Below are 25,899 nucleotides of genomic sequence, written 5' to 3'. Positions count from 1 at the left end.
CAAAGTTATGACCCGCCCTACTCTACCTCTGATTGGCTTGTCCTAATGTTCTTCCCCTAACCCTAACCAATCTCACTCCTCATGCCTAAACCTAACCAACCCAAACAACGAAGGCAACGAGTACTAGCCAATCAGAGGTAGAGTAGGGCGGGTCATGGCTTCCTTATCCTAGGAAAAGAAATTAGCATCCTGCCTCCTTCGTCAACATGGCGCCGATGTTGGCACCGCTAAAATGCGGCTTTCACTTTCAAAGACGAAAATTAGCGTTTCTCCTTCGACAGTCGAGCTCATATCATGTTTGGAGTAAAAGTCGCAGTGAAAATGGGACGGACCATAAACGCCAAAGTACATTTGTGGTGAGTGAGGCGTCTTTTTTGGAGGGGGGGTTGAGAGGACACTATGTTTGGTATGACAGTCACTACGCAAGGACAGAGACGGAAAGTGTTTCCTAACTAACTTACCCGGCTCCCAAAGTTGAATCAATCTAGTTTACATAATTTCATGCGTTTCATGTGTGTTTTTTAAGAGCGACAACTGTCATGTAAATGTATTTTTGAGCTAATTAGTCGTCTGAACTTTGGCGTTGGGCGAAGGCTAACCGGCTAACTCAACGTTAACTAACGCTAGTTGTGTTATCTGCGCAAATATCTTTAAGACAGCGTCGTGTTGTTAAAAGCACACGGTGTCAATAGTGTCTACTTTAGTTTCTTCGATTTGACTGTATGACAAGTGTGAACGGAATATAGCACACGTTTCACAGTCTGTTTAACAATAGCAGTCAGTATTTACTGTGTGTGTGTTGCTGTAGCCTGTCAGTGGACTCAGTCACATGTTGCAAGACAGTAACTGTTAGATAAGACTGTCAAAACAGCTGTGGAGTTAATTGTCACGATTTATTGCTGATCGTATCTTCCCTCACCTTACATTACTTCGGAGAAAGTGATTTATTGTTTGGATTCACGGATGAATATGACAGGAATCTGCTCGCAGTTCTGTTTAATTTGCTTATTATTTTGACCCTTTTTTTATAATCAGAAATACAAATTCTTAAGAAAAAAAAAAACTAACTTTTCAGAGCTGACTGCCTATATCAAACAATACATTTCTTCAAAAAAGATATTAAAACGTATAACCACTGTAAGCTTTCCAAGATATTTATTTAACTATTTCTTTATTACAACCTTTAGTCCCCCTGTCGTGTTTGTGAGTTTAGACACAAGTTGTACATACAAAGTGCTGTAAACTTGTTGTATAACTTATCTGTTTTAATAAAGCTGTTTAAAAAAACTGTCTGTGCCACCCAGTGGACTCATGTAACTGTCATCACGTCCTGACAGCCTGTTATTGATTATTAATCAGACATTTCAACATACTGTACATTCAGTTGTCTCACTTCACTAAGGTTATACTGTTGAGTTTGTGTTGAAAGGTGTTGATTCAACTCAATTGCCCTTTTCGAGGTTGTTGTTTTTGTGGCTGTTTTAATTGTTTTGTCTTATTCCTGGAGGTGCTTCTAATATTTTATCCCTCCCGTTCATATCAATGGGGTCACTGCATTAGTGTTTAGTTGATGTACCTAAAACTGGCAGCTGCGTGTATTTAATTTAGGAAATAAAAGTTACCCTAAACTTTAATCCAGTTTGCGTATCCATAATGTAAACCCAGTTTACAATCAAATCACACATTTTCAATCAATGTATGATGTGGTTTGTATGACAATGGTATAAATAAGTAAATACGTCTCATAATGACAGATGATGCTTTTCTCAAATGCATTGTTGATACAGTATTTGTTTACATATATACTATGAAGTAGTTTGCATAACTCTGGTATAAGTAATATGTAACCTTCCCACAATGACAGATGATGTTTTTGTTTATACAGTATTTGTTTACATATCTGTAGGTCATCATAGGTAAGATGATGGGATGCACTGATATGTTGTCTTAAAGGAGACATATGTATCCATTATTAGCCCACTCATATCACCAATGGATATGTGTATTTTTGTGAGTCTTAGTATAAATGTTGCTACAACACAGGATAAGCTTTAGCTCAGTATGCTTATCATAAAGCACCCAGAGGATGTCTTCTTTTATCAAACACTCACGCCTTGTAGGCGTGTTAGTGGTTTTTAGTCTTTGTAAGTTTTTTTTCACAACTACAAACTTTGAAATAATTTCTGAACATCAGTTCACAAACTCAGAAAAGTTCTGACCTTGTATTGCTTCCATAGATTTCATGTTTGTTAAAATTAATTCCATTAGTGAAAAATATTCACAGTAAAAACATCAACAACAATCAAACATTCATAGAAATTTCTCAAACCAGGCCAGCAGCTTAATCAGCTCTTTTTACTGTGTACCTGTACATTCAATACTGAATGTGCCCAACACTTCACTAAAATATGGCTGAATACACTGCTGCCTTTTATAGTTTGTGAGTTTTGCAGCTTATGATTGTCGCTTGCTTTAAACGTATAGATAGAGATAGTTTGCACAGCTGCTGAGTTCATATTTGTTTGAGGTTTAACCTTTAAACTCCGATCTGTTGTAACTGTCGTGATTAATGTCCTATGTCCTCTTGTATGTTGTGTTTGTGTTTTTGCCCTCTACTGCAAATCAAACTTCCCCTCGAGGGACAATAAAGATCTGAACTGAACTGAACTGAACTTGATGACCGTAAACTTTGGGCATTTTGGCGGAAACACACAGAACAAAATGTTTTGTGCTTGTTTGTATGTATGAATCACATGTGTTTGCTTTTTATTTCACCTTGTTAGTGGAATCTATTGTTTGTTCTGTTTGTTATTGGATTTGGTGTTTTTGTATGTTAATACATCCAGAAAGATGAAACATCAGTCAAATGATACATCTTATGTGTTTCAGCTGACTTCCCCTCCGCACTTACGAACAGCGACATGGAATACAAACAAAAGCGAGAACAGTCGCCACATTTTGGAGGCAGCAAAAGTAAGTATGGTTGAGAAATAATCGCCAATCACTATGTTATCAAAATCTAATACGTACACAGTATAATAGCGTATGATGTTTCCACAGCATTTACAGGTGATAGACAAACGAACATGTTGGCACGGACATGCGGGAGGAGGTCTAAGTGCAGATCCCAAAAATGTGGTGAGTAACTGCACCTTCGATCATTCATTGAACTTTTCTGTGCTGCAGTTTTTAAGGAGTAATTTTGCATTTGCACACTAAACAAGATGCCGACAAGATATTCATTTTAGAAAGATATGTCATGGTCAAAGCAAGCAAAGTCTCATATTTGAGAAGGTGCAACAATTAAGGCTCTCTTTTGATGACTGACAAAATGTATTTATTTTTATTTTATGCCTGTCAATCCAGTGTTTGTCATTCTTGGGGTTAGGATGCCATGTGGAGATGTTTTGAGTAAAATGAGAATTTTAGGGCTGATCTGTTTTGACATATTTTAATAAAAAATGACAGGTTTGAAATACATTATAATTTCTCTGTACATTCTCTTTAAAATTACATTACAAAAGTATTCCTTACCAAACTGATATGTCTGTTTAATGGCCGTCTATTTGCTGCGGTCATGAGCATTTCGGGATCAATAAATTGGTTTACAGGCCAGAAAAGTTTGAAAAACCCTTGATTAATTGATAGATTATTTAAGCACTATGGTGGATAGTTCTTTGACTTCACATGATCAGTTTACAACATTATTTTACACTCTGAATGCTGAGTCAGATTTAAACTATTTTTACATAAACCAGAGTTCAGATTTTTACCACATTCTACGTGATCTCCACCACATATGTTACAGAAACCATCACAACTGTTGATGTTAATCCTCTCTTCGCAGTGCCGTATATTGCTTGATTGAATTTGATTAAAGGCAGGTGTTGGGCACAGTTTCACTGTAATTTGCTGCCATACAGCAGGGCTGTAACATGGTGCCACCATATTGAGTGGATTAGAGGAATTACTGCATATACTTTGGCCTGCGGAGAGTCCCTGTGGCAGGTGTGTGGTGGAGCATGGGTAAACAGCCATGTTGGCACCAGTGGGCTCTCAACCTCAGCTGGGATGACAGCCCAGGTGTCTCGTGGGACTTGTAGTGTCAAGCTGGATCCCCAGGTCCACCTGGAGACTCTGCTGTCGTTTCTGCTCCCAGGTCTCCCAAGGGACCCCTGTTGACATTTGATGTTCCATCTGTCTGCCCAGAGAGCCATCTTTAGGTTATTGTGATTGTCAGACTGAATGAAAAATGCAAGTTACTTGCCAATATTGGCAATCTGATGCTCAGTAGGTTAGAAAATTGACATTATAGTAAATACTGTTTTACCCATCTGACCTGTATTTTACAGGACAGACTTGTCAATCAAACTAAGGAGAATGTGATCTAAGGAGAGGCTTTGCTTTTGGTTTTTCTCCTCAGCTGAAGGAGGTCAATTCAGCCACGATCCTGTCTGCTATGATGTCTTATGTGTGGCCAAAGGACAGACCAGACCTACGGGCCCGTGTTGCCATCTCTCTGGGCCTGCTTATTGGAGCCAAGGTATGTTCACAGACAATGTCATGGGTATCAAAGAAGTTGTTTTTGCTTTGTCAAGCTGATAGACTTAAATAGTGTTTAATTCAGGATATTAGATTAAAACAGCTAAGAGAAGAGAAAAACAGTAAAGACTCACAACATGATCAGTGCACTGATCTAAAGTGATTAAAAATGATAAAGAAAAGCAGATGATAATCACATCTCCACCAAAAGACTGGTATTGTCCTACCATATCAAATATGGCTCACATGTGTCTTAATGCCACTGATGATCCTCCTGATAGTAAAAAGTGTGGACTAGAGATGTGCTGATACAGTTTTGACATTATACCGTGGTGAAACATTTTGACAGTATCAATACCGCCAATCGTTTTCATTACCATCATTAACGTGGATGTTGTCGTTTTCAGCTCTTCTGCTTTCACTAGCAGTTTGATTTTGTTAACCATAAGGACGGAGCTTTCTACTGGTCACACAGAGACAGAATAACCACAGCACAGGAAACCAGGCTCTTGTCTATCGAGCTCCATCTACTCTGGCCAGGACTTTCTGTATTAATATTAGCACTAATAGTAGGATATCAGAAAACGTTATAATTATCATGATAATTCTGTTAATTGTGATATTTTTGCCTACAGTGATCGTAGCGTGAACATTTGATACCATCACATCTCTAGTGTGGACAGTGATGCCATTATTTATGTGTTGATGGCATGTTGTTCGTCATCACTAGCTTTGCTGTAACTTAAATAATGTTTCCAGTCTTTAGTCATCATCCATCCATCCAGTTTAAGAGTCCTTCTTGCACACTGCTGCACATTTTAATTTGTCTCTGTTCTCAAAAATGATGCATCGTAGAGGATATGAAACCTGGAATTTGTGATTATCAGTTTTTTTCTCCTTGATGAATATTTTTCTCTGGTAAACAAGTTGACGTTGGGATATGTTACATCATCATCAGCCACCATCCTAACAATATTAAGTCCTGTTAGTGGCTAATGGTTTAAGTAGGTTTATTAAGAGCCACAGGTAAATCTTTTAAGTTCATACTATTTTTAAAATTAGTGTCAGGAGTTATGAAAAAATATGTTGAATTAAGAGATTGAGTAGTCATACCAGATTTCTTAAACACTAACTCATATTTTTACAGAAAGCTGCATCTGTACTCAGGTTTATTTAAATCGTGTTTCACAACAAAATAGTTCACCATTAGGAAAACATCACGTCTGGTTTTATTTTTGTCAGTGTTACGTCATTGTTGTTTGGCACCGCTATTAGGAGAGTGGATTGATATGGAAAGGTGCTCTGTTCTCTGAAGTCCAACAGCTGAGTTGCACTCATTATGCAATGCTAAGCTTCAGGTTGTCGGAAAATTAAACCTGGAATAAGCAAGGACCTTGTGGAAAAGGTCAGTATTCCACTATTTGATATTTATATAGTTTGTAAGAATACAATAATTATAAATATCTTTTGTCTCTTTTTGCATTAAAGGATCAGTGTGTAAGATTTAGGGGGATCTATTGGCAGAAATGGAATATAATATTCATAAGTACGTTTTCATTAGTGTATATTCACCTGAAATTAAGAATTATTGTGTTTTTGTTTTGTTCGAATGAGCCTTTTATATCTACATAGGGAGCGCATCCTCTTCCACAGAGTTCGCCATGTTTCTACAGTATCCCAGAACGGACAAACCAAACACTGGTTCTAGAGAGGGCATTTGGCGTTTTTCATGAAAGGAAGAGGAGGTGTGTTCATTTGGTTGCAATCTGTAACCTCACCACTAGATGCCACTAAATCTCACACACTGGTCCTTTAACGTGGTCCCTTTTGTCTGATTTATTGATTGAGATCCCCATTTCACTGCTTTACTGTCTTTTGCAAGTTTCGCAGCCACTGTAGTTTCTCCTACATGCTTGAAAGGAGAGGTGTATTCAGTTAGTTATAATCTGCAACCTCACCGCTAGATGCCACTAAATCTTACACACTGTTCCTTTAAAAAATGTGTATAGTACATTTGAGGTATCCAAAAGTCAAAGACGGGAAACATCAGTTGTGCATCTTAACCAGTAGTATGAAAATTGTTGACACTCACATTTTCAAAACCTGTTAGAAAAATAAATCTTGTTGTGCCTTCACCTGATTTATTCAGTTGGAAATAATTCACGATCACTTACTTACTTGTAAAAGGCCTAAAAGATGGCTTCAGATACAACTAACTAACAGTAGCCAGAGATTCAAGCAAGAGAGAAGACAAGAGAAGCTGTCTCCAATCAACAGTGATTTTTCATTAGCTTGTTGTCATTGTTGGCACATCATGGTTTATGAATTAGACTGGCTGTTGAGTTTAGCTGGATCAACCATCCCCCTAATCACTGCTTTATAAGCTGCTTTAGGTTATTGATGTTGAGAAGCTTGATAATGTTGAAAATGACCTATAACGATGTAAATGTAAGACTCTGTGTCAGTATAGTAGAATTGCAGTAAAGGCCAGCTCCACCTTCTTGTTAAACTAAACAACCTCTATGCTCTGACCACTGCTCTGAGCACCTGTGTAAACCTAAAAACAGAGTGCATTTAAAACATTTTTTTAAATAATTAATTGCAAACATCAATCAGTGTGTGATGTATTTCCTCTTCCTTTGTTGATGGTCTCTAATTTACACCCTGGAAAACAAAATCACAAATTCACAGCTCCTAAATAAGCATGTCCTGCTGCCGCTCAGCGTGGCTCCCTCTAGTGTGTGTAAAGGAGGAGAGAACATGCATGCAATCCAATCTTCTCCTATTTTCCTGCTTGGCTGGAGTTAGCCTCGATTTCTCCAGTTTGTCTGTTTGAACTAAAACCACCAGCAGTGTAGAGGCAATTTTTAAATCAGCTGAATAATTACGTGGTTACAGTGCATCACACCTCTGCACTCCACATAATCAGTGACATTTTCATTTAAAAAAACTGATTATATAGAGCCTCTTGTTTTTGTTGGCCCCAAATGAAGCCCTCCCTGTCCGTGTGCCAATCTGTGTGCCTTACTATAAGCTTAGGCTAATTCTTGAAAGCCTGGAGCCTCTTCTTCACCACTTGACACAATATCTCTATTATGAGATGACATATCGCCAGGTACAGATTGACATGGTGTCAGTTTAATCTCCAGTTTTGGCTATGAATGGATTAAAAGAGCACAACTGACCTTATCGTGTGTTAGTGGTTAAATTGACAACATGTTTTGGCCCTGTGATAATAGGCTTGGGCTATTTTTTTGCCATGTTCTGTTGTCTTGGTAGCAAAGTGGCACATATTGCTTTTCCTTAAGGGACTCAAAAGGAGTATAATTGTCTGAGTATAATAGCCAAGTGTTTAAAGCGAGAACCCTGGAGATGCAGCTTTTGCAGCATAAATGGTGCATTATTAGGCGTCCTTTTACGTAAGTAAGGTCGACATGTTTTTTTTTTTTTAACCCTGTTTTCTATAATTAGTATTATTTTATCAAAATTATATCACGCAGAGTTCGACAGGAGTAAAGAAACAAAAAGAAAAGTAAAAAACGAAAGCCCTCCCCTGTGTGAGAGGTTGAGAGGTTCAAATGAAATGGGTTTCAAATGAAAATGCTGTTCTGTGTGCTGCTGTGTTCTCTGGCTGTCCTAATGTGCCGTGGACCGCCTAGCCTGAGTCACACAGCTGTCCCTGTGCTTTTAATTAGCCCTAATAACCATTTCAATTCCATTAGCAGGAAGCACCAGCCACCTCACCAGCACCAGCACAGCACAGTCAAGAAGAATACACACACACACACACACACACGTGCATGCACAATCAGTCAGCATACCAAACATACATACATATCTTCAAATGCACCTGGCAGTAGAAATTCATCTCTCATGTGGGGTGCAAATACATCAATAGAGATGCACTACACAGGACTAGAAAAATGGCAGCGGACTATATTGAGCATATGTCTGTCTAATAGGCTATTTGAAACAATTTCCTCTCTTTTCTTTTTTCTCCTCCTCTCTGAATGTTCCCTCCCTCCCTCCCTCCCTCCCTCTCTGCCTTCCCAGACCACCAATGTGTTGGTGCCCTTCATGTTTAAGTATGCAGTGGACGAGCTTAACCAGATGTCGGGACACATGCTGAACCTGAATGACGCGCCAAGCACCGTGGCTACCATGGCAACGACTGTGCTGATTGGCTGTGAGTCCCAGACTTGTATTGCACTGGAAGGTGCCGCGTTCATCAGAGGGGACTGTGGGACTGCCTATTATCTACAGGCTGACCTTTCCCAACACATTCATATCAATGCTGCCCCGCAACCTCCGCCTCTCCCTCACATTATTTACATTATGTGCTCCGTTCTGCGTCGGAGTTCACTTTTATTAATCTACACAGCCCTCTCGTGAGTACTGACGACTTTTCAATAAGAAACATGTGCGCTCCCAAGGTACACAGAACGTGATTTCTAAAGCAATGGTAAAGAAATTGCTAATATCCTTTGAAAGTGGCAGGATTTTTTATTTTTACTGTTACACGGAGGCCAGGGATGTTTCTTTCACTTCGTCCCTTGAGTGCACCTCCCTTTTTTCTCCTCTTTGTCCAAATGAGCCATGTGAATACAAGAGGGGTCAGGGGTGAGGTGGAGCATGAATGTGGAGTTCCTTCCTGATTAGAGTTTTTTTTTTTTCTCTGAGGTGCTGATGAAAAGCATAAACAAATAAATAAATAAATATTGTGAACCTGACACCCACTGCAAGTCACTCTGGCCTTGAATGAGATCAGCTCGGATGCAATATTCACCTAGCCCTGTAGCCACTTATTTTAATGAGCCCACTTAGGTCTTGGACACTAATGCTGCCTGTTGAATAATTGGGGCATATGAACAGGACTCCAGACAGGTCGAATTAGGATGACTAGGAAGAATGAAGGGGATGCTCTGAGAGAAAGGAATTGTATTATTTTGTTCCTTCTCTGCAATGCTCAGGGCCCAGTACTTGGAGCCTGTGGTGACGGGTGTAATTTGGCTGAAAAGGTTGCTCAGTGCTCATCCTACCTTGTCAGATGTGGACACATTGTTCATTATATGAGCATTCCTATTTAACGCCACATTACAGCCCCATGAAGACCGGCAGACAGAGCAATTATTACCCTGACTTTGGTCTCAGCAGACAAGTCATGTATTCACACAACTCAGTGAAATCGCCACAGGAAGTCATTCAAACACAGACTAATATTAATTTGTGACAGTCATGCTAGCCGTCTGCTTGTAGAACAGTTTATAAGAAGTGTACGGGAACGAATAAGTGATGCTCCTACAATTAGATCACAGATTTTATTGAACTGACACTGTTTCAGTTTTGCTCCTTATCAAGAAGCCTCCTTAAAATAAATCTCAAATTAATAAGATACCTTAAAGCTATGTAGCTTACATCCACCCTCATCCTACAGATCAGCCAGAGAAACTCTAAACTCAGGCAGTGATAAAATTAAGTCTGTTCATTGACAACTCACTTCTTTCTATGACACTCTTATTAAAACCTCCTCCCCCTCTTCTAGTATTCTGCTCACACATGTAGCCTGCTCCCCGCCACACACTTGTGTACGCTCATATACCTTCCCCTCCCTCCCTCCCTCCCTTCCCTCAGTCTGCAGTGTGCTGGCCTGCCATAGTAGTGACGCTTCAGACAGCATCCAGCTCTGTAATTACAGAGGCTTGGGGAGGCTGCTGCTGTAGCACTGCAGGGGTTGCAGACCATTATGTGAAAGACCTGCCCCACTACCTCATACAAGCCTTCACTTAAGAGCAGTTGACAAGCTTCAACCCCGTCTAGTCTGAGCTCCCATAATACTGCAATACATTCTTGTTTGCTGCCTCATAACAGCCCTCAGTGTTTAGGATGAGGATAGATTCTCACTTTATAGCACCGAGACATGCTGTTTGAACCTCCCTGCTTTTCACAGCAGGTGCGCTAAACTTTCTGTGTCGTCCGCTATCCCAGATGGCGTGTCACGGGCTCTCTCAGCCCTCTTCAACGAGCTAAGGAACACTGTGTTCGGCACGGTGGCCCAGAGCTCCATCAGACGCATCGCCAAGAACGTCTTCCTCCACCTGCACAATCTGGATCTGGGTTTCCATCTCAGCCGCCAGACGGGAGCGCTGTCCAAGGCCATCGACCGTGGCACACGGGGCATCTCCTTTGTCCTCAGTGCACTCGTCTTCAATCTAGGACCCACAGTCTTCGAGATGGGCCTTGTCAGTGCTATACTGGTGAGTCCTATGGTAAAATTCAGACACACATACTGGAGATGGTGGTTTGTTTATTGTAGCATACAGGAAAGACTGCGTACAATTTTCTTTCCATGTGATTTCTTGTTACTGTTTCGATCCTTAATTTTAGCTCAGGACCTTCCATCACATTTACACTCTACACAGCAGATTGTCTGGAAAATAATTTCAGGATATTGTCTCATTTACATTCTAAATGGAATATGAATCCTCATGAACTTTTGGTGGCAACACAGAATCCATTAGTGTCAATGATGAATCCCAAAGCTTTGTAGCAGCTTAATGTCCTCCTGTGGAGTATGCCCTGAACAGATGCCCCCCCCCCTCCTTGGCCACCACTGAAAGAATGGTTCATCTATAGCTTTGTGCTATTATTCCTCTCTGGACCATAATGTCAGCTTGCCTGTAATGAGGGCAGACTCCATTGCCCAAATAGCTAAAACATTAGCACGATTAGTTCTTGTAGTTTCCCCTTCATTTGTAACACTCTATTTCATAGTGCAATGGTCAAAAACAGTGCATTCTCAAAATACCTTGTGATGCAAACATTGGAGCCCGGCAGTCTGAAGTGGTTGCTTTGACTTTTTTATCACAAAGCTGTTGAGTCACAGCACATGGAAGATGTTTTGTCTTGACTGTGCTTTTGTCCTCTGCAGTATTACAAGTGTGGTGGACAGTTTGCAGCAATGGCCTTGGGTACCTTATCGGCATACACCCTTTTCACCATTCTCATCACTCAGTGGAGGTAACAATGAGCATGTCTATACTCCTGGTTCTGTCCATGATTCAATTGGTTGTTGTATTGCTGATGTTTGTTATCTTTTAAGAGAGATTCAGTTCTTTGGTTCTCTTGTTGCTGGTAATACTTAAGAAAGTGCTTACGTCATTTCTCATGTGTCTCTGCACGCAGGACTCGTTTCCGGATAGAAATGAACAAAGCAGACAATGAAGCAGGAAACGCAGCTATTGACTCCCTCCTTAACTATGAGACCGTTAAGGTGAGATCCAACCCCCCCACACAGACACACACATACACAGAGACACATACACAAACCTATCACACACCCTTTTTGCAGCTCCCCCTCGTCCCCACCCCTCCTCCCTTCATCAATCCCTCCCTTTTATCTCTTCCTTTCTAGTCTTTTTCCTCTATTAATTTAAGCTAGGCACACTGACGTGAACAAATATTTACTCTTCTGTGATAATAGCGTTTCACTGGCATGATTGCCACTGTCAGAATTTGCCTTTTAATCAAAGGAAAGCTCTCTTTTCCTGTCTGTCTCTTTCTTTGACTCTCTCCCAATTTCACACACAACCCCCATGTCATAACAAGTACAAGTTAAACTCTAAAGTTAACTTTAAATATTTTTCTGATTGAGAGGAGTGGCTTATGGCTGAAAGTCACTGCACGCCTCTAGTATAGGGTTACTAAAAGGTTATTGACATACCTCTTATTTATTATAGAGCGGTGTTACATGAGGATTAGACCCAGGTTGGGAGAAGGGTTGTGGAACCTGTTTATAATGCAGTAATTTGATATTTGGTCATGACTCAAATGTATGTGTGATGCAATATGATTCATCTCAGTAATATTCAATAGACAACAAGGCAGACTATAAATCTTCTGTGTTGTTTGGGTAAATGATGATGAACTACATTAGTAGTAAACTGTTTGCAAATGTATCTATTCTGCTGTATGTCACAACATCTATACTGAATTGATACAGTCGCATCATAGCTCTTAAAGCAGAAATGATTGATTGGAATCCATGAGGATGGCTAACAAGTCGATTATATCTATTATTATCTCTATATAGTTTTATTGTCATATTGAGATATTGTAGTTCTGATGTCTAAAGTGACGACACCAAGTTAAATTTTACCAAAAGCTACATCTTTAATATTTTCATAAAAAAATATGATCAAGTAAAACACTAAAATCTTTGACTCAACATGAACATGGGGTAATGATAATGATAAAAATGAGGTAATGTAATTGTAGTAACTTTGTACATATTGACCTAGGGCTGTAACTAATTTGGTTAACCAATTAATTGTCTGTAAATGAGGTTTATTGCCAAGTAGGTTTGCACAAACAAGGAATTTTCCTTGGTGTTGTTTTGGTGCATAGCGGTCAAAAATCAAGTAAACCTAAATAATTCAAATAAGAAAGAATTTACAATAAAAAAAAATATGTGGCACTCCATCAGAGATCAGAGATCACAGATGTGCAAATATATGTTTTTATGTTAATATAACGTGTAATGTCCATGGGAGGGATTGAGTCTGTCACAAAATACTGAAAAACATCCATCACAAATTCCTAAAGCCCCAGATGTCTTGTTTTGTGGACCAACAGTCCAAAACCTTAAAATGTTCAGTTTACTATCACACAGGACAAACAAAAGCAGCAAATCCTCACAATTGAAAGGTGTTTTGCAACTATCAAAATAGTCACCAATTATTTTTTTTGTTGATCAATTAATTGAGTAATCTTTTCAGCTTTATATCGACCTGTTTGAAAACACATTTTCCTCTTTTTTTAGCTCATATTTTTTGTCTCTCCTGTACTCATTCTCTCTGGCTCTTCTTCTCTTTCACTGTTAAATGGATCACTTTTTTTTTGTAAATGTCACTCCAGTCGCTACAAACAATGAGACATTTATCACTGGCCACTCAGGACTATTTCCCCGGTTTACTCCATGACCTAAAATAGTGTCTCAATTATAGTTTTGGACTGAAAGTGTCTGTCACTGGCAGCTTTATTTTGAATAGAAATGTCTGTTGAAGCAATGGCGGTTTATGAGTGCGTGTGCTCTCACAGACACCCGACAGATATGATGTAGTGTGAATGTAAACATTGCTTTATACTTTTCTCTGTCGCACGGTTATCCTGCATCTTTATCTTTTGTTGTTTTAAGCCTCTTTCTAGGTAACCTCATTGTACACAGTACACATACAAACATAATCACCATCCAGTTTCGGGTGTTTTATTGGTTGTTCCAGATATATTTTGGTACCCATGTTATTTTCTTTGCTGTATTATTTTGCGTCCTGTTTTTCTTAATGTTTTGTTCTGTGTTATTTTGTGTCATCTGTGTCAATGCGGCCGGATTTAGCATCACTCTGAGCTGTGAGTGTGCATATGTAATTAGATCTCCGCCCACTCAGAAATCCGTTCCACTTTCACAAAGGGCTGAATGAGAACCTGAACATGGTGCCTTGCACTGCTTCAGTTTGGCCTCCATGCGCTACTTATTTCTCTCTCTTTCTCTCTCTCTCTGATTCCCTGCATTTCCCTATATGCAAATCAATGGCAAGTCAGTAGCAGCACAGCACCAGCGCCGTTAGCTAGAGAAGCAAATCGCCCACTTAACCAGAGCAGAGAAACAATAGTACAAACTAAACAAACAGAAATATTAGGTAATTGGCTGCAGAGTTGAGGAGGGTGGTTGATACTTATGCTGGAGTTTTGTGTGTTGAATTTAAGTGATGTGCTTGTGGCTGATTTATGAGGCTTCTTCCTCTAAATGATAGCTGTATGTCTTAATCAAAATTAGTGCTGCTAAGAGAGCTATCTGTGCTCTGTTGGTGGGTGACTGTGTAAGCTGCTACAGATGTAAATACGAAGGCTGACGACAAGGCCTATAAAGGATGTTCTGCAGTGAATCTTGTTTAACCTGCAAGTGATGTTTAGGTTTTTTTTAAAATGATAACTTGGTTTTTATTATTTTGTTTTAGTCATTTTTCCATCACGATCCTCTGCCGAAGCTTCTTCTGCAGCATTATCGGAGAAGCAGGCTCTGAATTTTGTTCTTTCCCCTTCCACGTCCTTTCAGGTCAGTGGGGAGGAGATGAAGATACAGAGACATGAATAAGTGCTTTAGAGGCCAACTGAGACCCAGACTATGCCCAGAGCGGTCACTGAGAACAAATGCAGCCTTGAGGCAGGCTGCACTTAAGTGTCTATCTGCCTGACATCGCACTCCATGCTTCCTTAACCTCTAACCTTAACCATATTTTGTGTCTCTCCCTCTCTTCCCTCTCAACTTACACTTTCTATCTTTTGTAAATCCTTTCACTGTCTGTCTGCTCTGTGTCCCTTCTTCCTCTCATCTCAACTGCAGTACTTCAACAATGAGAAGTATGAAGCTGAGAGATATGATGGATACCTTAAGATCTATGAGTCATCCTCTTTAAAAACCACGTCCACACTCGCCATGCTCAACTTTGGCCAGAGTGCCATCTTCAGTCTTGGACTCACTGGCATCATGTTGCTGGCCAGCAAGGGCATTGCGGCGGGTGAGTAGGTTTGGACTTTTGGGTGTGTGTGTATGTGTGTGTGTGTGTGTGTTTGTTGGAAGGGGGGGGATCTTCCAGTTCTTGGAAAGTCACTCCCTCATGTTATCAAAATTTGATAACATCCAAGTGTAAAGGTGCAAAATATCTCACCTGACCTGAATTTACTTCTTTATTCCGATGATGGCAACAGCACAATGGGAAAAAATTGTGCATTTGAAAGTAAGAAAGCTTAAAAAAAAAACCTCAAAACAAAAACAAATGGACAAGTAAAACCCTGACTGAACTGGATAATAGAAATGAGAACAAAGCACAGCAAGCATGAAAAAGTGGCATGAATGGGAAACAAAATAGCTTTGATGCAGAAAATGAAATTACAGGGGGTGGAGATAGATTCAGACTGTAACATGCTTTGTCTGCTTTCACAACTTAAAAGTAGAACAGGGTTGAGTGTTATTTTTTTTTTTAGATCTTCTATCCAAAGACACCTATGTGATAAATAGAGGTAGATAACATGCATCTCTGTAAGTTGTTCTGCTGCTGTCGTGTAGGTACGATGACAGTAGGAGACCTGGTGATGGTGAACGGCCTGCTCTTCCAGCTCTCTCTCCCTCTCAACTTCCTGGGTACAGTGTACAGAGAGACCAGACAGGCCCTAATAGACATGAACACTCTGTTCACCCTCCTCAGTGTCGACACCAAGATCAAGGTAACGTGTCGGCTTGACATGCACTTCTCCTTTTGCATTGTAGCAGTAAATCACAAAAATGTTTTTTTTTTACATTTTTTTTTCTCTCTTCCTCTAACAAAAGAAAACAGAAAAGCTGAACTTGTACACAACAGGAAGTGAATATAGAGTTCAACATAAACATTGAAAACAAATATAAACCCTGAAAAATAAAAATCTTGACTTTTTTTCTCCAACAGTAGCACATCATGTACAACAGCAAGCACAAGTGGTAAAAGATTTTAACACAGTACTTTCTCATGACTGCGTGCTTGACATAGCTAACCTAGTGACATGTGCTGTAAAAAATGATGGGTTGTAGTCAAACACGGTAATTACACACTAGTCTGTGCTTGATGTGACTCAGGTGCTTCTCCCTCTGGTGCCACTTGTAGTAGATGACATCACTTGCTGCAGTGATCTGTATCAGGATATTATGATAAATTATAGCTGAACTGTGATTGGCTACTTCTCAGTGATTTATTTAGAGCACTTATTTAACAGTTATGATCAGCACCCCTATTTTTTACTGATTTTATCCAGTATGAGGTTACTTCCCTTCTTTTTCACTTCTTTTTGGCTTTCCAACATTAACCTTTTTTTTTTTTTACTTAAATCATTAATCTGTCATTAATCTGTAAATTATCTTCAAAAACACCAAGAAATACCAAGTCATGTTCAAATATTCAAAATCTTTCTTCAACCTAACTGTCAAAAATTCCCAATACTGTTTTGATTTTAAACATGTAAGCCCTCTGCTTCTTCAACATAATAGCCATCAATTGTTTTTATTAGACATTTCATTGCATTTATCTTTTTTTTTTTTTTTTTTTTACACATTGCGACAGACCATCTTGCATCAGAAGAGCACACTTAAGTGCAAATGTGCGCCTGCCGCCTAACAATATGAATGCCATCCCCGTCTCCAGCCTGTAATTACAGTAGGAGAAATGAATCTGTCCAGTTATTTTTCACTCATCAGTAATACTCCTCTCCATTGTGATTCCCTGTGGAATGGCATTGCCCAGCAGGCCATTACAGTCTGAATGCTTTTTTTTTTTTTTTTTTTTGAGGAACACATAGGACTATTATGTAGATGTGAAATAATTTAACCCACCCTACCCCCCTCACTTGAAACTGCTCCACAAAATAAAAAATAAATTATTTTGGCTTTTTTCCATGGGGGGGGTGGGAGGGGCTTGTGTGAAATTATCATCTGTTTATACTAATGGACTGTGAGTTATTTGTATTAATTGCCTGAGGTGGATTGTGGGTGCTTATGTTGCTATTAGGTAGTATAGAAATAGAGCAGAACAGGCTTTTACACACAGGGAAAGGACAGCGCTTTATTCACTGCTGACCTTGGCTGCATTTCAGCACTATGGCTGAGCTCAGTATGTACCGAAAGTTTTCACGCTTATTGATCCCTCAGTCACCATGAAGGGCAGCGTGTGAAGATTCAGACGGTCTTTCGAAACGACCTCTAGAATTTGCTGTGAATCTCTGTGCTTTATGCAGCCCGTGTAGGCTCAGTGCTCCAGCATTATCCCCCTTTACAAGGTGTTGGAGTAACGTTGCATCATGCCAGGCCTTGTCTGCCAGTGGCTGTTCTGTATCCGACTCCTCTCTTTCCATTTCGTCTGTCTCAACTCCCTGATGATTTGCTCTAGGAGAGGGATCTCGCCCCGGCTTTAACCATCACACCACAGGAGGCCACCATTCGCTTCGAGGATGTCTATTTTGAATACCTGGAGGGCCAGAAAGTCTTAAACGGAGTGTCCTTTGACGTGCCGGCTGGAAAGAAGGTTGCTATAGTCGGTGGCAGCGGGTCAGGGTAGGTCACCTTTAGCACAAATATCTACTGTAAAACCTTTAGCCAGGTGTGTGCCATCTCATTTGTATGTGCAGGCAGTCTTATCACCAGATATCATCAGTACACTGTGGGGGTGCAGCTCACAGACAGAATGATGCTGACAATTGGTTCCACGTCTGGTTGCAGGAAGAGCACCATTGTGCGGCTGTTGTTCCGCTTCTATGAGCCCCAGCGGGGGAACATCTACATAGCGGGGCAGAATATCCGAGACGTCAGCCTTGACAGCCTGAGAAAGGCTTTGGGGGTCGTACCTCAGGTCTGAAATGCACCAACACAACAATAAGATAAACAAAAACAAACTATGAAAAAGTAATTTTTTCAACACCACATAGACTGTTTTTATGTAGCAGGAGCTTTGCATGTATAAAGATTTAAATGTAAAATTAAGATAAAAATTAAATTTAAATCTTTTTTGTGAGTTATTATTAATAATTATGTACAACAAGGGGGCAGCATAGAACAGTGTAACAGTAGTAGTTAACAGCATTAGAAATAAGCTGAATTCAGTTAAGCTTTCACTGCAATGAGCTCACAGGTTGATCTGAACAGATGGTACATGAACAGTATTTTTGTCATTTGCGTTCTTTCTCTTTCTGCCCCCTACCCTCGTCTTTGTATGTGCAGTCCTCTGTTTTTGTCTCTGCTGCAATAAAAATATTCACTGAAGCCTTTTTTTTTCTCTCTCTCTCTCTAACTGTGTTGTTGTCAGGATGCTGTTCTGTTCCACAACACCATCTTCTACAACCTGCAGTACGGGAACATCAATGCTACACCAGAGCAGGTGTACCAAGTAGCGCGTCTAGCAGGCATCCATGACGCTATCCTCAAGATGCCCCATGGCTATAACACCCAGGTTGGGGAGCGGGGCCTCAAGCTGTCAGGTTTGCTGCACCATTATGACTACTGTTTAAATATGGTCTCAGCACAAGCAAGTGAAAGAGCTGTGTGTTTTGCGTATTCCCTTGGACGGTAAACTAAGAAAAAGAGAAATTATTTCAGTAACCAGCTGCAAGTGATTTAATCCAACACATAAATCCAAGTAGAGCAGGAACATATATTTTTATGGTATATGGCTGAAACTGATGACTATTTTCATTATCAATTTGTCAATTAGCTTTTTCAGTTAAGCAATTAATGTTTGAGTCTATAAAATATAAATAAAAAATGTCACAATTTCCCAAAGCCCAAACAGACATCTTCAAGTTGGTTATTTTGTCTGACCAACAGTCCAAAACACATTTATTTTATGATGATATAACAAAGAGAAAAGCAGCAAATCCTTACTTTTTAGGAGCTGGAAAATGTTAGCAATTTTGTTTAATAATTGACTTGAAGGGGAACTTTGGTATTTTTTGTCATTTTGTGTCTAAATGACTATTGGAGACAACAATTTATAAAACTGGTCCAGTATTGAGTGAAAGCACTGCAGCCGGCAGCCACGAAACGAGCTGCAGTGTAATCCTTTGGGGCAATAGAGCACCGTCAAAGTACATCCACTAAAAGTGCTTGTTTCTGTCACTGACAGGCTCAGATTGTTATTATAAGTGTTTCACATCATTATGGATAAGACCACGCAGAGAAATTAAACATTTCTCTTTACCTTTTGCTTGATCCGTCTGTTTGTTATTGTGTCTCACCAAATCTGGCTCAAAGAGAAATCTCATTCTGAAATCTTGTGAAATCTCAAAATCAGCTAAATATTCAGCCATGACAGAGTTGGAGAGAGGAGTGCTGGGAGGAGTATGTTTTGTTGTAGCACAGAAAGCCTAGCTTAGTGTTATCGTAAAGATTTTCAAAGTCAATGATTTCGACAACGTAAAGAAAAACGTTTTATTTCTCCGCATGGTCCTTTCCATAATGGTGTCAGACACTTATAACGACAATCTGAGCCTATCAGTGGCAGAAACAAGCACTTTTAGTGGACATACATTGATGGAGCGTTATCGCCCCATTGGATTACATTGCAGCCCCTTTCGCAGCTGCAGCGCTCTCGCTCAATACTGGAACGATTTCAAAAAAACGTTGTCCCCATTAGTCACTTAGACACAAAATGATAGGAAAATAGGGTCCAGGTCGGAAAAATACCAAAGTTTCCCTTAAACAATTTATCGATTATCAAAATTGTTGGCGATTCAATTGTCTGTCAATTGACTGATCAGTAATCAATGTATATTTTTAGCTCTAATAAAATATCAATATTATGATATGAGATTAGATACTGTATTGTCTGGGAGAATGTTTATAGTATCAGTTTTTCTGGTCTTAGTGGCTGCTACAATCCTAAAATTTTCTGACTGTATCTGATTGTTTTAGCTGAACTCCTAACTACGTTATATAAGTAATTATATGTAATTACCCACCCAATATTTTAAGAAAGCAGAAAGTGTCTTACCCAAAATATTGTGACATTATTGATCTTGAAGTATTGGGTCTAAAATGTTAAGATATCTGATTAGGTCAGTTTTACACAGCTCAACAACTGAGCAACATATGTTACTAAGGATATATATTGAGAATGGTAGATTCCATGTTTGCATAATTTGAAGTACTATGACTGAAACATCAGCATAATAAACTATGTGGAAGATCTATGTGGATCTGTTCACAGCTCTGAAAATTAAAATATTAAAATTTCTAAGTAGGTAGTAATTGAATGAGCATAATTGGTGACCTAAGACAGTATGACTCATTTGAGCATATTATGACATTAACACATAATGGGACTGAATCTTTAGCTGCACCATCGTTATTTTATCTAGCTGTTCTATGTAGTGTGTGAACTTGTTTTAAAGCCTTGTTGCCTTACAGTTAAAGTTATCCTCATTTGATCTGAAGTGATAGCACAAGACTGTAGTATATGTCTTCTAGCATCACCCTGAAACTCATTTAGCCCACGTAAACACAGTGTGTGAGCACTTTCACTCAACATTCAAGATGCAATTACTGGCAGCACAGATTTCTTTATGTGGAGTGACTGAGTGAGTGAGAGAACGGACAAAATAAAGACATGACTAACTTCTCATTAATTTCACTGCGGCTCTACGTGACAGCTGCCAGTGAGTTTGTCAGAGGGAAGGGCGTTCGGGGGGCAGCAGTCTGGGCTGTGAGGCTCCTAACTACATTCATTGCTGTTCTCCACTGTCGGCAATATTTATATCTGCACAACACCACTTGCTTTAAAGAGGCCACACACAGCTCATATGTAATAAAGGCCGAGTCAGACACAGTGGGAGAAATCTTTGTATCCCGCTGATTTTTCCCTCACAATTAAATGAAAGTTCTTTTGTACCAGTCTGAAGCCTGTCGCATCGGTATTGTGAAATGTTTGCCCTCTGTTTGAGGTAATTATCTGATGAGAAGGGCCAAAGAGAGACCTGCTGTATCCTCGCATATTTCAGACCTTTCAGCTTTAGTCTGCTTTGCTTTTATTTATGACGTCTGTTGTTTTATTTCAGGAGGGGAGAAGCAACGTGTAGCCATCGCCCGTGCAATCCTGAAGAATCCACCTGTACTCCTGTATGACGAAGCAACATCATCCCTCGACTCAATCACAGAAGAGGTGTGTCTGACAGCGCATAAACACATACACACTGACAGACACAGGCATGCGTACCCACAAATGCCCATTCTCTGCTGCAAGTACAGGTTGACACCTCATCACGCCTGCATACACATTTAGTAGAACAAACACCCACTCAGTCAACTGCTGTAGGTACACAATAATTCAGCTCACTCCTGCGTCAGATACCTGCTGTGACAGACACCCCCTCTCTCACACACACACACACACACACACACATACACATACACACCACCCCCATGTTCTCCCTCGCCACCTGCCACTGTTTTCTCCTACTTAATCTCCAGCTCAGCTTAAAGGGGATCCTTTTCCTTATTTTCAGTCATAAATATGATGTTACAATGTCGGATGTTCATATTCAACGTGGCAAAAGTGTCAAATAGAGAGGTAAACATATGTAGAAGTAATCCCTGTGAGCAAAAAGCACCAGCTTCAGGCTGCTCTGAACACTCCCAACGATTTTTTTTCCACTTTCAGCCCGAGCTGATGCCAACTCGTGACTGATTTCTTTATATAGTCAACTGCTCCACGCACAGCGCGCAAGTTCACTGCTCTGCTCTGCTAACATTTTGGCTTTTTTTTCGGGATAGTCACCCCGAGCCATGACTCGAGTCGCGCCGGCACACTGTGAGTCTTTTTCCATTATACAGCAAAGTAAAATAAGTTGTTAACCTGTTGGAGGTGTGCCGGTCGTTTGCAGCTCTTCATCAAATATCATCATCACTGTGGCTGTTTCTGCTTGTACTATTCCTCCCTGCATTATTTCTAACTGATCCGCTTTACAAATACCTCCAAATATCTCCAGATGTTGTTGTGTCGACTGGTTTTTAGCGCCACTAACGAAGCTCCGCTAATTCAGTGAAGAACACATTTCGTTTCCTGTAAATTCTTAACAATAAAACTCTCTCATTATTTAGTCATTTAAAAGCTTTTAATAAGAAGCAGCAAAAGCAGGAAATGTTGGGTTTTTATCAATGGTAACTTAAAACGACTCTGACATGGCTGCCCCTCAGCAGGCTTCCAGAAAGCCGGCCAATCTGAACAGAATGGGCTCATATGCAGGGGCTGCATAAATGGCCAGTATAAGATAAATAAGGAGTTTTTTGGACTGTGAATCATGCAAAGCTACTCTAGTGGAGTCCCAGAATAAAAATATAGAGCTGGAAATGAGCATAATAGGTCCCCTTTAAACCCCACGGTCTTTGTAAATGTTACATTTAATGAGATCAGCATGTCCTCTCTGAACTTCAGGGAAAAGAGTGGGGCAGTAGATGTGGTTGTTAATTGACATTTTCTGTTGCTTCTTAGCACGGTGGTGTTCTTAAATTATCATATGTAAACATTGGAAAGAAAAGCATATGAAGGTGGATGTTGCTGAGCAACATTCTGTTGATTTAGCTTCTCCTTCAAATCAAAGTTTGGCAGTACATTTCATATATATCCTGTCATTCATGTGTTTTTTCTTTCCTATTATTTTTGCAGAGCACCATTATTGCAAACCTGGGAAACTATTTTCCTTTGGATTAGGGGAGACTCTTGTAAAGCTTAACACTCTGATCATGTTATTTGTCTTTGTGTGCTTCCAGAACATCCTCAGTTCAATGAGGGAGATGGTGAAGGACAGGACATCAATGTTCATCGCCCACAGGCTTTCCACAATTGTAGATGCAGACGAGATTATAGTGCTCAATGAGGTAAGAACTCATCCACTTATTTTTTACTTGATCTTGTTCCTTCCCTGATTAACATTTCCAGTTGCAATGTCAGTTTCATAAAAAGCAAATTATATGACAGTTCAGGGTTTCTGAGTATAAACATGTGCTGTGTTAATTGCCAGTCCAATTAGACGGTTTTGCATTGAAGGGAAGACGATGACCTGCACTTTGCATGACCTTTATTGCACTGTGTCCGCCTGCAACAAGAATTTAGCAAGTAGCCTCTGTTTTTTTTCTCACTCATTTATTTCCAGTTACCTTTCTTCAACGTACGTGATGAAAACATGCTTTGTTTAGCTTTTCTCATTAACTTCAACAACAACAGGACACTGTTGGTAGAAGTGAATGTATTATTTTCTCCATAAGGGCTCATTAAAGCAGTCAGACTCGACTGGCTGTTTTGGTCAGATGGCGTGTCTTGTTTGTCTCGGTGACTAATAATGTATGGGCCAGCTTCCCAGACACTGATGAGGCCTTATCCAGGACTAAACATGTCGTCCAATGTAGATATCCATTCAAATGGTCTTTCCATCTAGTTTTTGCTCAGATGTGTTTAAGTCAGGCTGAAGGTGCCATGGAGACAAAGACAAGGTATAAAAAAAAATGTTTTTTGGTGCATTGTCACTGTATTGTGCATCAGAGAAATATCCAAGTGAAGAGAAAAATGCTGCTGTATGTTACGGGTTGGCCTTGGAGACACTGTGAAGCACAAAAAGAGAGTGAAGTCAGTTATCATCTGGCAAGTAAGAGTTAAGATGAAATGTAACACAGGTGAAGTGACATTTTCCACCAGTGCTGGAGTCAGATATGATAAAACAAGAAGAGGTTCCTTTGAACTGAGGCGAGTGAGCATGTGTCGTTCCATGTTCCCAGAGTCAGATGGCGGGGATCAGAGGGTCGTGGCGAGGAGGCATGTTTGCATGTGATGTCGCCATGGCGTTTGCTGGTGTCACCAGCAGAGGACTGCCTGGGGTGCTCATTAAAATAACGAGCGGAAGCAGTCACATGCTTATCTTGGGTGCACTAAAGATGATGCCAACACCTCTGCATGCTCATGGGAGGTGGGGGAAGGGGGTGCCTTCGTTTGTGTTTGACTGTGTGGGAGGGATGTGTATTTGTGGCGTGTGGATGTGCGTTGTTGTCTGCGAGTCACTGTTTTTGCAAGAGGAATGCAACAGTTGTTGGGGAGGCGGCAAGGATTCTAGGGGGGAGCTGACTCTTCGCAGAGAGTGTGGTCAGTGTTGTGTGGTCATGAAGAGATGCTAACTATAGGACTCTATGTTCATGGCCCCTTCGTTTTAACTTCATGTGCATTGCAGCCATTATCATTTTTGCATTTCTCATTTTGTTTGTTTTTTTCCTTGATTCTCTGCTCTTTTTTTCTCCACCAGGGTAAAGTGGCAGAGCGAGGCAGCCACTACGCACTCCTCAGCACCCCAGGCAGCTTGTACGCAGACCTGTGGAACGCCCAGAACAGCAAAATCCTGAACAGCAGCAAGAACTCGTCTGAGCCGCCGGCTGAGCGTCTGTCCCAGAAAGAGGAGGAGAGGAAGAAATTGCAGGAGGAGATCCTCAACAGTGTGAAGGGATGTGGGAACTGCTCCTGTTGAGAGAAGCTGCCACCTCCATGTCTCTTCATCCCTCACAGATGGCCTTTGCTGGAATCCCTGGTCAGTGTGGTATTGAGGAAAGAAGGGGAGGGGGGGAGGGGAGGGGTACATCCCCACTCCCCACTTCAGCCAAGCCCCCACCCATGCGACCATCTCTCCTCCTCCTCATGCAAATAAAGGCCAATGCTCGCCAAAGTGAAGGAAGAGGAGCAGAACAGGGAGCAAGTGTGTTTAGCACTGGCTGGTGTCCAGAGATAGAGCTTCTATGCCAGTTGCCTCAGCTGAAGCCAAGCATAAGAGACCTTGTATATCACATACGTGTGTGCAAGACATCTGTTAGTCAACATGGTTGCCCCCCTCCTCTTCATTTCTGACATCAGGTTTATTGACATCTTTCATTGCACTGGAAACAGATGAGAGTACACGTAATGATTTACATATGCCTTGATGTTGACACAAAATTTGTATTGATTTAATTTTTTAAATTATTTTCAAAAGACATTGAACCTATAGTTCGCTTTTTTTATATTGAGGATGTGTACATATTACAATTTATTCTGCAATTAGGCTATCATAATTAAAATCCAGATTGATTTAATTATGTGTTTATTTTTAAAAAAAATTCATATAACAGATACTTCAGTGAGGCTCATTCATAACACACATTTATGTTTCTGATGTCCATGACATTGTTTTCAATGCATGTTCTAAAAATGTTGAATTTGGCAGATAATCAAGTCTTTTAGATGTATCACAACATAATATGGATGTTGGGATTCATGAACATACTAAATGGCTCCCAAGTGAATTAGCAGTATGTCACAGGCACATTCATGTAAATATAAAACTCAGACTAATAAATCATGAATGGTTTTCACCGCAATTGGAGCCACATTAAGAGGCAACAACTTGAAGGCCTCCTCTGGGAACATTTTACAGTCATATCATTTAGCCTGGGTTGGCAGGGCTTTTCTAATTTTAACAGAGCAAAAACAGCTTCTTGGATTGTATGATCAGAATACATAACAGGTTACTTGTCAATGTTCATATTTAAAGATGACAGTACGTGTATGTCCTCATTTTCTGAGGGCTGTTTTGGCTGTTAGACGCACATTTTGTTAGGAACCTTGCTATGATATTGTATCTATAAATGAAAAAAAATATTCTTTGAGTGTCTTGTGCTATACACACAATGTAAAGTCTGTTTCATAGTATTCTAGACTGAGATGACTGTGTGAGTACACTACAGATTAATAAATGTTGGCTTTTTTGTCTAAATAA

At 40.1% G+C, this 25,899-nt stretch overlaps 1 protein-coding gene across 1 annotated transcript; it reads left to right on the top strand.

Moving 5' to 3' along the window:
* Window positions 1–176: 176 nt before the first annotated feature.
* Window positions 177–25,899, top strand: abcb7 (ATP-binding cassette, sub-family B (MDR/TAP), member 7). The gene is made up of 16 exons (XM_042418582.1): window positions 177–356; window positions 2,890–2,973; window positions 3,061–3,138; window positions 4,424–4,543; window positions 8,596–8,728; window positions 10,528–10,796; window positions 11,471–11,559; window positions 11,725–11,812; window positions 14,942–15,116; window positions 15,665–15,822; window positions 17,511–17,674; window positions 17,840–17,969; window positions 18,423–18,594; window positions 21,169–21,272; window positions 22,880–22,987; window positions 24,400–25,899. The coding sequence occupies exons 1-16, from the start codon at window positions 207–209 to the stop codon at window positions 24,616–24,618; spliced, it is 2,241 nt and encodes a 746-aa protein (XP_042274516.1). The 5' UTR covers window positions 177–206; the 3' UTR covers window positions 24,619–25,899.

This window comes from Thunnus maccoyii, chromosome 8 (genome assembly GCF_910596095.1).
Source record: "Thunnus maccoyii chromosome 8, fThuMac1.1, whole genome shotgun sequence".
In the NCBI taxonomy this organism is placed as follows: domain Eukaryota; kingdom Metazoa; phylum Chordata; class Actinopteri; order Scombriformes; family Scombridae; genus Thunnus; species Thunnus maccoyii.
The sequence above is the reverse complement of the archived record's forward strand: the minus strand, read 5'-3'. Positions and strand labels throughout refer to the sequence as shown.

Bases quoted from the DNA above. Each gene is read 5' to 3' on its own strand.
- abcb7 (XM_042418582.1), top strand. From the start codon at position 207: ATGGCGCCGATGTTGGCACCGCTAAAATGCGGCTTTCACTTTCAAAGA. The intron at 2,974-3,060 runs GTAAGTATGGTT...ATGTTTCCACAG, and splicing joins ACATTTTGGAGGCAGCAAAA to CATTTACAGGTGATAGACAA. The intron at 17,675-17,839 runs GTAGGTCACCTT...GTCTGGTTGCAG, and splicing joins GTCGGTGGCAGCGGGTCAGG to GAAGAGCACCATTGTGCGGC.